The 14628-nt window shown below is 37.1% G+C and overlaps 1 protein-coding gene across 4 annotated transcripts in view; it reads left to right on the forward strand.

Annotated features, from left to right (window-relative positions):
* Positions 1-400: 400 nt before the first annotated feature.
* Positions 401-14628, forward strand: part of LOC123755423 (Ecdysteroid phosphate phosphatase) — a 55950-nt gene continuing 41722 nt past the window's right edge. Inside the window, exons 1-6 of one of the 4 annotated variants that reach the window (XM_045738070.2) lie at positions 401-527; positions 2205-2343; positions 2574-2814; positions 5245-5440; positions 5754-5837; positions 12924-13093. In XM_045738070.2, the coding sequence (XP_045594026.1) occupies positions 2234-2343; positions 2574-2814; positions 5245-5440; positions 5754-5837; positions 12924-13093 (801 nt within the window). In that variant the 5' untranslated portion in view covers positions 401-527; positions 2205-2233. Of the gene's footprint in view, positions 528-557; positions 761-2204; positions 2344-2573; positions 2815-5244; positions 5441-5753; positions 5838-12923; positions 13094-14628 lie in introns of those variants that run through there. The other 3 variants (XM_045738071.2, XM_045738069.2, XM_045738072.2) reach the window with 3 other exon arrangements.

The following is a 14628-nucleotide window of genomic DNA, read 5'->3' on the forward strand; positions in this document are numbered from 1 at the left end:
TAGAGAGATAGTAGCCTTCAGGTAAATCTGGTACACCAATGTGTCCCCACCAGACCAGAAAGTATGACGCAACCTGAAGTGGCCGAGCACCACACCAGGCCTCGCTGCTCATAACATGCAATACGCAGCGTTTCAAACACAAGCTATAAATGAATAACTCACCTCGATCAAATTTCTTGCCATCAGGATCGATGTCCTTAACGTCGAAAATGTCCTCGAAGAGAATCCCAGCCATGCTGACAGGTTTTGGTGTGTTTACCCCGTGTTGTAGACGACACTCGTCGCCTCTAATTCACCCGATCCTCCGCCCCCTCATCACCTCTCACTCTATGTAACTTACACTCACACACATTCACACACATATATATATATACTAATATCCCACTTTAATTTTATTAATGTATATTATTGGGTTCTGTTTCTTTATGAACTCGGTTTGAGTAGTATATGAGAAGTTATTATCTTAGGCCATTTTAGAAGGAGGTGCTTGAAGGGTAAACATCAGAGTAGCTCGGGCCTGCTTTAAGGTAATTTCTTGACTAATTTACTGTGTAACAGCTTAGTCGTTTGGTGGCCCTCAGAGGATATAAGGACTCATTATTAATGTCTCAAGAACAAACTTAATGAGTGTTAATTATGTAACGTTTTAGTGAGGCAACTGACGTGAGGCACGGGTACCCGGTGACAAGGGCACTAAAGGGCACTTAAGTTGTCAAGGATGATTTAGACTGCTGTACACCTGTTAAGTCCAGCCATCATTGTAAGGATCTGTACAAGTTGTTACAAGGGAAGTGTGTGATTCTGTTAATGACAATGTCTAAGTGCTATGCTGCTATTGTGACTTACCCTTACATAATTAATTAAATTTGTTAGGGACATGCAGCCTGGGTGCATGTATAATATATAATATTACAGTGGAACCTCGGTTTTTTGTATGCCCCTGGTTACATATTTTTCAGTACTCGAACTCGATTTCTTTGAAAAATTTGATTCGGTACTAGTTTGCCTCAGTGTTTTATACACACACGGGTATACCGAGCACATGGTGCTTCAGTTTACCAGTGTCTCCCGCCTAGTGATGATCGAACTTGAATTCTTTTTGAAGAATTTCAGTGTTCTTGGGCTTTTTTTGTTTTTTGAGCATAAAAGTTCTTACTATATATCATATCATTGGTTCCAAGAAAGTCAGTAGTAATGTTCAACCAAAAAAAAAAAAATAGTTGTGAGGATGACAATAGAGGAAAGACAAGAGATCATTGATAGTGTGTCACACTACAAACAAATGTTAAAATGTAGGGAAAAACAAGTGTCTATAGACAGATTCTTAGTAAGACAAGCAAGCAATGAGACTCAACCAGGTCCTAGTGGTATGCCTGCAAAACATTAGAGAGCGAGTATCCCAGAAATGTCATCACTGCTGTTATAATGGAAGGTGACTCCCCTTCCAAATTCTAACACCTCTCCTTCTCCCCCCCCCTTCCTCACTGTCTTACATAGGCCAGCAAGAGTCATAAATAAAGGTAAGGTACCTAAGAGTATTATTTTGTATAAAATGTATTTTTTAGTTAATATGTTTGGGGGTATGGAACGGATTAATTCAATTTACATTATTTCCTAAGGGAAAATTTGTTTCGGTTCTCGTACTGTCTATTAGAATGGATTAAATTCGAAATCTGAGGTACCACTGTATATTAAAAGGTTATACAGCCTGATTCTTTACAAGGGCATTTCTTGCATTGAGGCTCTCATTACTTTTTGATGGATTTCGATGCAGAATGCAGACTTACTATACCTGTAATTTGTATTTTATATGAATATACAGTACGGTAATTATATTTCTACTCCTGATCTTTCCATATGCTGTCCATGATTTTCTCAAAACTATTTACTGTGATTCTGTGCTTATTACATACTGTGGTAGGTTATTCCAGTAATTTGCTACCTTGTTTCAAAAATAAATATGAGAGAATTATTATAATTTATATTATAAATTATAATAGTTCTCTCATATTTATGTAATTATGAGATAGTATGTACCGTACTTACAAATTATCTTTTGTGTAATACATTTGTAAACAGTGAAGTATTTATTGTCAAAGAATAGTGTCTTTGAAGGTCGTCCCGATGGCTTTGCTATATTCAAAATGCTGCATGAGTAAATTGTAATACAGACCATTATTTGTTACTGTATCTTTTTTTTTCAGTTTAATTTGTAGAAATTGCAGTTAGAAAAATGATGGCAGCTCTTCCTCCACGCAAAAATCCAACTCCGACTAAAATATTGAAGCAACATTTAACACCTCTTCAGATCCTTTTACAGATGGGGTTTCCTAAGCACAGAGCGTAAGTTTATTGCCACAGTATTGAACTTATTCTAATTGAACTGTAATAATGTAATGTATTACATTTGCATATTTTTAGGTATCATTGAGAGTATTTAATTTAGAATGGATTATAGCTAGGAATTCATAATAACCATAAGAGGATTCTTTCATAAGCATTTTGTATATGTCATGCTTGCTTATCCTTTTTGTCTGCTGTTGCAGCTTTCATATCCTTATTTACTCTTACAGGGAAAAGGCACTAGCAGCAACTGGTCATCGAGGCGTTCAATTAGCATCTGATTGGTTACTTGCACATGTTAATGACACAACCTTGGATCTTGACTGTCCTAGAGAATATGTGGTATACATGTGTCCTACAGGTCCCCTGCAAGAACAGATACAAAATTTTTGGGAAGAGTCACTCCAAAAATGTGGCTGGAACGGAGCACATAATTTGGTACCACACATTACCCTCTGCTCATTTTTTAAAGTGAGTTGGTGTTGTGTAATTATTTGCAATTACAGGAAGGGAGCTATGTTCATAGTGTCCTATATAACAGTACTGTATGATACATTATGCTTTCTATTCAGTTTCAGTAATTTATTATTATGACTTTTTTTTCTGGGGGAGTTCCCTTGTGGCTCCCGGAAGCTATCTCACTGAGATGACTCCATTCTAATTGGTCACATCAGTCACAGGAGCTATGTTTGGTGTACTATGAACCAGAGCCAGAACATGGCTCTCCTTTACAGAGGTGCAGGGAGCGAGTGACAATCCACCACCCCACCAGGGAAAGCATCCAGAAAGTCAGCAAAGCTTTACACACAACTATAAGGTTCATAGAAAATGAAGCCTTGAAGTTCCCAAACAACTCTACAAAAAATTCATTTGAAACAATAGATTCACTCAAAACTTGCTAGAACCCATTAGTATCGATAGCTGCCACCATGCAACCTGGCCTCAGCACCACAGCTAACTCCCCAGCTCAGTTCTGTCACTGATGTTATGGTAGTTACTGCTATCTTACTGCTACTTTGCTAAAATCAGCAAATAAAATTATGGAACTACTAACACAGAAATGCAAAGAAGCAACCATTCATACCTCAGGAGGGAAGTGGACGAAAGGAGAACGGTAAACCCATGGTTCAACAGAAAGTGTGAGGAGGAAAAGAAGCCCAAAAAATACATGGAAGAAGTATAGGGACATGGGTGCAGGGGCAAATAAGGAGGTACTAAAGAGGGACAGGAATGAATATTCAAGAATCAGGAGGGTAGCAGTTTGAGAATGAAATTGCAGCAAAGGCATGAGCCAGCATAAACTGTATATGGCAATACTGTATATGAAGGAAAACAATGGTACGAGACCATGTGATTAGACTGCAGGTACAGGGAAGAACACCTATGGAAAATTATAAAGAAGTATATGAAGAACTCAACAGGAGGTTCCAGGAGGTCTTCAAACAAGAACCAGATTGGTGTCCAAGTGGGAGTGACAACAGACAATGGGAAAGAACACTAGGTAGAATTGAAATTAATGTAAAAGAGGTACTGTATAAAGATACCTGGAAAGATTGTGTGTTACCCATTAACTGTAATGTTCAACATTACACTGGAGACAAAGGAGCTACAGAAAATCTGGAAAAAAAATCAAATGTAATTCCAATATTCAAGAATTGGGACAAACATGAAGCAGTAAACTATAGACTAGTGTCATTAATGTTCATTCAATGCAAAATTCTAGAAAAGTCATCTGGAAAAGGAGTGTAAAAAATTTAGGGAGTAAATTTTTAATAGAGGCACAACATGGCTTCAGAGAGGGAAAATTCTGCTTAACAAACTTGATTGAATTTGAACTTGGTGACAGGGTCACCAAAATAAGACAAGAAAGGGAAAGATGAGTAGACTGCATTTGTCTAGACTCCCGAAAAGCTACATTTCCTCTCAAACGACTAATATACAAAATGGAGAGACAAGCAGGGATAACAGGAAAGGTTATCCTCATATCCATTAGTTGTGTGTAAATGGCTAGGAGGCAGGGCATAAAGAGCTAGATTTCACTTCCCTGTAGTCACTGATAGGTAAACCGGTAAAAACTATTTAGTCTGGGACACGGAGTACAGAACAATATTCTGGATAAACTTATTTAAAATAAAGTCTAGCTCAAGATACTTAAATGTATTACTGTTGCTCTACTTCACATTGTGCCAAAGACTTTCTCCAATTAGCCTCTAGTATCTAGTACATGTGCACTAGGAAGCTGGAAAAAAAAGGACTTGTTAGCAAGTGATAATGTGCACAAATGTAATGTAAAAGAGGTACAGTATAGAGATACCTGCAAATATTGTGTGTGTGTTGAGGGGGGGGGGAGAATAGTACAGTAGTTAGTAATGGATGGTTGATTGACAATTGAGAAGCGGGCCGAAAGAGCAGAGCTCAACCCCCGCAAGCACAATTAGGAGAATACAAAGAATGAAACTGCAAATCAAAGACTTTTTTTTTATAACTCCTTCTGCATAAGCTTCACTGACAACCACAGTTGCATTAACTGATGTCATTGATTTTTCTTGTAAGACCAGATGGCCATCCTCCATCATCAATCCTAATGTTTACCTTGTGTTGTAGGAATTGTAATACAGGGATGGTTGGTGTTTGGAATTGTGGACGAGTATATGTGACTGCCAAGACAAGACAAGATTAACTAATTAATGAGAAAAGCTAATTAATGAGAAAATAAGGAAATTCATTCAGAATGCAGACTATAAAATTTTACCAGACCAAAATAATTTCAGGGATAAAAGAGGAAATAAGGAAGTCAATGCAAAAAAATATAGATATATTTATATGTGACCATATTCATATAAGATATGTGTGTAGCATTTATTACTATGCTATATTTCTAACCCTAAGCATTCCTTGCAGTCTGGTGATGAAAACTGTGAAGCCCTAGTCTCGGCACTGAAGGATGTTGTACATAGCATTATGCCCTCCCTCCCCTCCAGTCTAACCCTCGACAAATATATATCACCCAACTACATGGGTCTATTTTTAAATGACCAGCAGGCAGATGTTCTTAAGAAACTTGCCGTTACTTATATAAAGGAAGTATCTCACATGTGTAAGTACGCAGTTGTGTATATTTTATTCTTTATTTTATATTACACTTCTTAAGGATTGCAACAGCTCATTTAAAGCCTTTGATTATTTAGAATGAACATTAACAACTTTTTGCCATTATTTTGTAAATTTATTATACTATACCGTATAATGCATTGATTAGCTGAATGTCTTTAATACTGCATTATTTATTTTTTAATAAAACAAGCAAGGCAGCTGCTCTGGAAGGAGCATCAACAAGAAGTCTGTCTTTAGTTTTCAATTACAAGTTTGTACTGCTAATTGCTGGTATTTGCCTTTCTTGTTTAACAAAGTTGAAGCTGGGTGTTACGACAAACTGGAGGTGATGGCAGCATGTCTGCCATGGTGCACAGGAACAACTTTGACTCAAGAATACTGTAAGCAGGATATGCCCAAAGGGAATGAAGAGTTATTATTTTTGTTGTGGCTTTGTTTGCAGAAATTCTTTGTTCTACATTTTTTTGTGCAAAATTTGGCATGTTTTTTACACAAAAACCTCACCTCTTTGATTAGAGTTATTATTTTGTAAAAGAAACAGTTTGTTCTTTTGCTTGTTTTTATGACTTTTATTTGCATGGGCCATCTTGAAATAATGCATTTAAAATATTAATCAAATGCCTACTAATACACTAGTGATGTCATTTACAAGTTAGTAAATCTTTGCAGAGCACAGTGAGGCACTTAAAAGTGATCTTATAATTTATTTGATTAAGATCAAGTCATTTCATGGATTCGGTATCCTTGAAAATGAAGAATTACAAATATAGTTTATAAACAGTAATGGAAATGAGCAGAATAGAAAAGGGATAAATTTTTCCTCTGTATATAAGAGTCTACAGATGGTGACAAATTCATAGCCAAAAAGGAAGCTTAGTAAGCAACCATAAATATGAAAGTATGCTGGCTACAAAACTTGTATATTCAAATAACTGTAGCCATTTCAAGGTGGTCAGCAGTTCAGTTCAATTTAGTATGGATATACCCATGGGGTTGGGGGATGTAAAAGCAGATAAGACAGATGAATAATTAAGGCTTTAATTATTGGTGAGCTTTGGAAACACTGTAATAGGTCTGCATGAAAGGATGAAAATAAAAATACTGTAGTATCAGTCTGTAAAGGTTTATTTGAGTACTCTATTTATTGCAAATAATTTATTTGTGTGTAATTTGTTTCTCAAAGTGGCAGGGAAGATGTTTTCTCTGGAGGAACCACTGGTGGCTCCCTGAAACTGTCTCCCTGAGATGGATTCCCACTACTGAGGATCAGAGGCAAAACTTGGCACCCCTTACAGAGGCACGGGAAGCTGGGGATTATTACAGTCACCCACACCGAGAAAGCATTCAGAATGTAAGCGAAGCAATACAAACACCTGCAGAGTTCACAAGGAGCTAAGCACCAAAACAGCCAAATGATTCCACAAATGAATCATTCAACCTAAATGTTTCACTTGAAAATAGCTCTAGCTCCTTAGTGCAAATGGCCACCAAGAGGTGGCATCCCAGGAGTTAGCAGTAGTCATGCAGTTAGGGTACAGTAGGTTAAAACCTGGCTAACCACTTGGGTTAGCCAGGTATTTCAGGCAGATTACTGGATGATGTCACTTGACCTCAAGGATGCATACTGGCATGTTCCTATTCACCAGGACTGGTTAGGGTTTCTGGTGGAGCATCAGGCTTACCACTTCAAGGTTCTACCCCTCGTCTTGAATCTGGCTCTTTGTATCTTTACCGCCATCAAGGGTACCATCTGTTGGTGGTCATTCGTGCTAATGGGTTCAAACTAGTTTCTGGTAAATCAGTTTGACTTATTGAGTTTGAATAAATCATTTGTTAATTTGTTTGGCTGCTTTGGTGCTTCATTTTCTTTGAACCTTGCAGTTGCCTATTTCTGAGCTCACTTTCTGGATGCTTTCTCGGTGAGGAGGGGTGATTATAACAAATCCCAGCTCACTGTGCCTCTGTGAGGGACCAGGTTCTGTCTCTGGTTCCCAGTAGGCCATACACAACTTCTATGGCTAATGTGATTCAGTAGGCAGAAGCCATCTCAACAAGATAGCTTCAGGAGTCTCTGAGGCTTTACCAGAACGAGACATTTCATTAAATTCAATGCTGTTTTTTGTTTTGGTTTTTTGTTATATTTTGCAGGAGTACTGTGTATGTTAATTATAATAAGTGAATTTCATACCTGCAAAATAATGCGGTATGTATACTTTACACCTGCAATACAATGAGGTGGGTATATTTCATACCTACAAAATAATGTTAGGACAGTTTAATCATTTCTGGCAATATTCTTTTCACTTGTTTGGTGAATTGAATGTTAAGTTCACTGTGCATAAAGAGCTAATGAAAATTATTTTCATTCAGCCATATTATTTAGGCTTATTAAATATTTCAGGTAGGAGGCTGGGTGGCTTTGGTCACCCATGGAAGCACTACCATGGGAGAGGTAAAGGGGATGTCCTTTCTCATTTTTTTCCTTTCTGTTTTGACCATGTTTATTTTTCAACACAACTTGATTGTCTGTCAGATTTTCTTAATTCCACATTGTCTTTTCATTGAATGTTTTAATCTTGTTCTTTTTCACTTATTATTTTTCCTGCTTATGCCTATGTCTTTTGCTATTTCATTCTCCCAACTCTCCTGCTTGTGTATGCTTATTGAGGTTCCTCACATTCTTGCTTCTCTGTGCAAGCAGGTGGCGACTGCTTCACTTGTGGATTAACCAAACCAGCATGAAGGAATTTTCAGTTTATGTATCAAGTAATTATGGAAGGTATGAAGCTGGTTAGTAGCAGAAACATTATGGGGGGAAGCAAAGTATCATAAGGGGGATAGTTTTCCTAATATTTGTGCATTTCTATTTCTGCATCATTTTATGTGCATACTTGGTGACAGTCCAACCCGTCTTCCTAATAGAATGTTACATTTTGGCGTATACTCTACATAAGGCCAAAAATTGTCGTTCTAGAAAATGGTAGCGGCTCACAAAATTTACATACTGTCCCATTTTCTGTTTTTGGTCTTCAGGTAGGTAAGGATAAGGAACCTTACTACGACAGTTTCTTGACGTTTGTAATCATAGAAGGACAGGCTGGACAATCATCATATACAGATATCTAGCAAATACTCTACCTGACACTACATTTGTTTAACATTGTAAGGAGCAAGAATGATCAGTGATGGAAATGCTTGGGAAATGTTTTTAAAGTAAATGTCTTAATAGAAATGAAACAATAAGAATTGCAGAAGAAATGAGGCAAGGATTTCAGCAAGGTTCCAGAAGAACTGAGACAATATGGATTCCAGAAGGATGGCAACTATGAATTCTAGAAGGACTGAAACTATGGATTCCAGAAGGACTGAGACTGTGATTTCCAGAAGGACTGAGACAATAAGGATTCCAGAAGGACTGAGACAGTAAGGATTCCAGAAGGACTGAGACAGTAAGGATTCCAGAAGGACTGAGACAATAAGGATTCCAGAAGGACTGAGACAATAAGGATTCCAGAAGGACTGAGACAATAAGGATTCCAGAAGGACTGAGACAATAAGGATTCCAGAAGGACTGAGACAATAAGGATTCCAGAAGGACTGAGACAGTAAGGATTCCAGAAGGACTGAGACTGTGATTTCCAGAAGGACTGAGACAATAAGGATTCCAGAAGGACTGAGACAGTAAGGATTCCAGAAGGACTGAGACAATAAGGATTCCAGAAGGACTGAGACAATAAGGATTCCAGAAGGACTGAGACAGTAAGGATTCCAGTAGAACTGAGACAATAAGGATTCCAGAAGAAATGGCCAATAATGATTCCAGAGGAAATAACCAATAATGATTCTAGAAGAAATGGGCAATAAGGATTCCAGAAGAAAGGGGATGATTGTGGTTAAGAAAGAAATGTGACAATAAGGATTCCAGAAGAAATAAAATGAAACATATTAGGATTAAAGAGAACTTCTTTTTATCTGAAGAAGCATCACACAGCCACCAGCCACTGCTGAGGGTAACTTCCATGGTATAAGTCACACAGTACTGAATGTATTGTCCAGAAATTGTTTCAAAATGAATCACCTCTTGCTGCTTAGTTATTAGTACCATCAAATTCCATATAAGTTCATAAGATATTTTAATTAATAATTTAATTAGAATAATAATAAAATTAATTAATTTAATGAGTCTATAGACTTGTACAAGAAATGGGGATAATTTAGAAAGACAAGGATGCAATAGGCAGGGCAGAAGTATGGTTATAGGCAGCTGTTAAATTTAGAAATATGCCGTCGGCAGCAGATGTATGGAATCATTTGTAGATCAGCTGAGAATGATTTGTAAAAAATTCAAAATAAAGCTGCATAAAATGAAAAGTGTTCTGACATTAAAATAAAGAAATGTCTTTCTTGTTTATTATGACATGATAAATTTTAGAAAGCCAAGCTAAAAACATTTAAAACATTTTTAATGAATTGGAGAAAAGAATTCTGTAATTCATAAATGTAAATTATTTTGGTGACTAAATTTTCTAATGGAAATTACAAAGAGTTAAAAGACACTTTGCACAAATTGAAAAAAATGGAACTATAAATAAATATCAGTCATTCACAGTGAAAACCAAAAACTAATACTTTATTACTACTTTTCTCATTGTCATGGGGTGGTGAGGCATTTGCTTGGATATGATGAGAGAATGTTTTAGGAAATAAAGATTCGAGATATTGAGTACCACTTGTTATTTCATAATACCCTCCAAACTTGATAGCGCTACAAGCTACAAGTACAGTCACATCAAGAAGCAGAATTCCTGCCATTTCATGGACTATACTTCATATGTTATGCTAGGTACCATATGTATGCTCAACCCTGCCTTATCCTAAATACTTTCAGCATTTAAGATATCTTTTAGCTTTAAATGCTAAATCCAAGATATTTGGATGCTTTCTTCAAAAGTGTTTATTGGCCGTAGTTAAGTGTGGATAATGTATGTTTCTTGAACTAATGGGTATTGGCCTTGAAAGGTTAGGTGGGTCATTATAAATTCTGCCACTTTTGTCATTGTGAAACTAAACATTTCAGTGCTTCCAGTGGAAGCACTGAAATGTTTAAGCAATGTTAACCATCAACAGTTAAGCAATGTTAACCATCAACAGTTAAGCAATGTTAACCATCAACAGTTAAGCAATGTTAACCATCAACAGTTAAGCAATGTTAACCATCAACAGTTAAGCAATGTTAACCATCAACAGTTAAGCAATGTTAACCATCAACAGTTAAGCAATGTTAACCATCAACAGTTAAGCAATGTTAACCATCAACAGTTAAGCAATATTACCCATCAACAGTTAAGCATTGTTAACCATCAACAGTTAAGCATTGTTAACCATCAACAGTTAAGCATTGTTAACCATCAACAGTTAAGCAATGTTAACCATCAACAGTTAAGCAATGTTAACCATCAACAGTTAAGCATTGTTAACCATCAACAGTTAAGCATTGTTAACCATCAACAGTTAAGCATTGTTAACCATCATCAGTTAAGCATTGTTAACCATCAACAGTTAAACAATGTTACCCATCAATAGTTAAGCATTGTTAACCATCAACAGTTAAGCATTGTTAACCATCAACAGTTAAACAATGTTACCCATCAATAGTTAAGCAATGTTAACCATCAACATTCTCTTCTGACAATTGTTGATAGCCAGGTAACCTGTGGCACTACCACCAATGCTGCCTCAATTGATGGCTATCAATCCAGCTGCTGCCACACCAACTAAGACTGACACCCTCTCTCCTCAGTCAGTAGTGGCCAGTTGTATTTGTTTTTATTCAGGCCTCTTGGCGTCTATCACTCCATAAAAGAAGGACGTAATGGTATGGGGGTTTGCGAGAGCTGGTGAGAGCCCGACATGGGCTGGAAGACATGCTTTTTTTTTTCTTTCTTTCTTTCTTTCTCTGCCGTACACGTGCAACCCACAACCACTCTTCTCCCTCAGTTTTTTCACAGTTTTTATGAATATATTTTATCTGCATTTCTCTTACACTTATATTTTTTCAATTGTTTTAACAAAGATACCTGGGGAAGGTTAACTAGTATTTTTTTTACCTAATAATTCATGTCAATTGCTATGTTCTAGTAATATTGAAAGAGGGCTGTCCATGTTCTGTTTAAGATTGTGCAATTATGCAAATGTTCTGACATAAACCCTTATTATCTGTTTTAGGAAAATCTGGGATTAATCCGAGATATTTGCTTCTCACCTCTCGGGAGTTTCACCTCTGATCTCTCCTCATTAAGTCTGTGACAGACTAAAATGTTGTAATTTTTTCTTATATAAAGTATGTATTTAGTCTTCAACTTCTGAGACTGCACCTAAGCACTGTTCGTGCAGTATTTGTAGTATTTCTAACTAAAAATCTCTTAAGAATATTTGCTACTCTATTTATATTACAGTACATTAATAGTAAATATAATTTTTTTTTTAATTTCTCAATTGATTTATGTAAAATGTACCATTAGGAAGATTGTTCTACTGTATATTTTAAAGGGGGTCTGTACTCAGGGATTTAGGGATTGCTCTGTACCCTATTATAATTTATGTACTGCATTTTAATTTATTTTGCTAATAAGCTAGTATGGTATACAGCACTTCATTCTCAGTACTGGAGGAGTGAGAGAAAATATTTTTACTGAAAAAATAATTTGAGCAAGCTACTGAATTATTTTAAGCCCCCAAAATGCATGCAAAGTGTCATATAGGATGAAAACATTTTTCCTGGTGCTTTCTAGAAGTGCTAATAGATCAAAGTGAAACCTTCTGCTTAACAACCACCATAGCATTGCTCCCTAACTTAGCCAAATAAAAGTTTTTGACCTGCATGCTAAAATAATTTCATAATGTATTTACAGCTTCAGTCTCTTGATAATTTTTTGTTGTGGTAATAATTTAAATAGGTATGCTCTGGGTAACATGCACATGTAGAATTAGGCAAAGTCACTATAATACACAAGTCATACACAGATCTTGTACAAACACATTTATCACCAGTTTCCCAGTAAATGTCTTTGAAAGTGCAGCATGATTACTTGGTACTATATACAAAATTTTAAGTTAATGACTGCAGCATTCCTTCCTAGCTTAAAGGCACAAAACTAAACAGATGGCATTCGGTTTCAGAAAATTTTGAGTAAATATTATTTAAAGTATGAATTGTTTCAAACATTACCTATTCTTAGCATGTCAACTCGCATTAGTACATTTGTGTTAAGAATTTCTACTCTCAGCAGCGATGACACACAACAGTAGCTAACACATACAATTATTGTTTCAAGCAAACTATTGCACTTAGTTGTGTTCTTTTCTTAGTAAAAGTCCAAATATCAAGTTACATATGGGAAACCGAAACAGCACATGTAAAATAAATCCCTATACTTTTTATATTGATTTTGTTTTCTTTCTAACAGGCACCACAGGTGAAGCAGCAACAAAAGCGTTACACCTAACGTTAGCTTACCAGTTTCCGCCATCACAATTCTCTCGTCTTGAATCTCTGGTGGATATAGTGGAGCCAAGGGCACTGTCTACATGGGAGGTGCGATTGTACTCCAGGGACACACGAATTCTTGGAAATGAGGTAGGTACTGCCTTGGGGGGCCTCGTAGCCTGGTGGATAGCGCGCAGGACTCGTAATTCTGTGGCGCGGGTTCGATTCCCGCACGAGGCAGAAGCAAATGGGCAAAGTTTCTTTCACCCTGAATGCCCCTGTTACCTAGCAGTAAATAGGTACCTGGGTGTTAGTCAGCTGTCACGGGCTGCTTCCTGGGGGTGGAGGCCTGGTCGAGGACCGGGCCGCGGGGACACTAAAAGCCCCGAAATCATCTCAAGATAACCTCAAGATAACTGCTGTAAATTGCCTTGCAGTTGCTGGTACAAATTCTTACCCCATTCAGGTTCAGAATTCATTTGATTTATGTTTTACTATTAGTATCTATTCTTGATTTTGCTTCTATTTGTTTATAACTTTGCTGTATTATATTTCTTTAGTACTATAATACTTCATTCACTTGTACAATACTGGATGTGTTTGTTGAGATTATCATAGGCTACAATTTGGTAAGACCAAAACTAGACTTGGCTGTTGCATCCTGTAGTGATTGAATCAAGGAAACAGTGCCTTGGCTGGAAATTTTCCCTGCCCTTGTGCCTAGAATAACCTTTATAAGACTCACCCAGGTCCTCTGATGTTCAAAACAGACACCAGGATTTGGTAAATGCTCCATGTCTCATCACCTCTATGGAGGTCTTTACTTATCCAGTCTATTTCTCTGTGATTGAAATTCCCAAGTATTAACATTCTGGGTTTCACTCCCTTTGACACCATGGCTGCATTTTGTATTAATGTCAGGCAAGTCTAATTGCATTTATTATATTCTTCCCTAGGACTTCTGTTGTTTAGTGGGAGATTGTAAATCACCATGTCTTCATGCTCCTCTATGTTGCTATTCTAAGTACATACTCTTGCTGATCAGATTCCTCTGACACTCACTTCCTCGAAGCTCCAATGTAGTTGTAGCAGCTGGACTACACTATCTCCTCCCCTTCTCACCCTATCTTTATTTATTACTTGAAATCTTTGCGGGAAGATTTTATTTCCTATAACACTCGTCAGTTTCGTTTCTGTTATTGCAATACAGTATGTATTGCTCTTCCATTCTTTCACTCTTTCCTGTAACTCTACCCCTTATTTGTAATTCCTGATTATCAATTCCTGTAATCCCTAATTTGATTTCAATTTTGAATTAATTTCCTAATTCATTATATCAGGGGACAGGTAGCCAGGGTGTATTCATATGCATTAGGCTTATATTGAACCCCCCCCCCAAGGTCAAATTACTGACCTGCCCAGGATGTAACCCCACAACAAGCTGATTAACTCCTGAGTACCTACTTACTGTTAAGTGAACAGGTGCATTAGGTGAAAGTAAATGCACCCAACCATTTCTGTCCCATCCGGGATTTAAATCCGTAATTCTTGCTTGGAAGTCTAGAACGAACCCGACTGTACTATCAGGACCCTAAATGTGGGAGGGAGGATGAGGGAAAGGGTGACAAGTGAGAGGGAAGATGAGGGGAAGGATGGCAAGGGAAAGGGAGGATTAGGGGAAGGAA

This window comes from Procambarus clarkii, chromosome 20 (assembly GCF_040958095.1).
Source record: "Procambarus clarkii isolate CNS0578487 chromosome 20, FALCON_Pclarkii_2.0, whole genome shotgun sequence".
Lineage (NCBI taxonomy): Eukaryota > Metazoa > Arthropoda > Malacostraca > Decapoda > Cambaridae > Procambarus > Procambarus clarkii.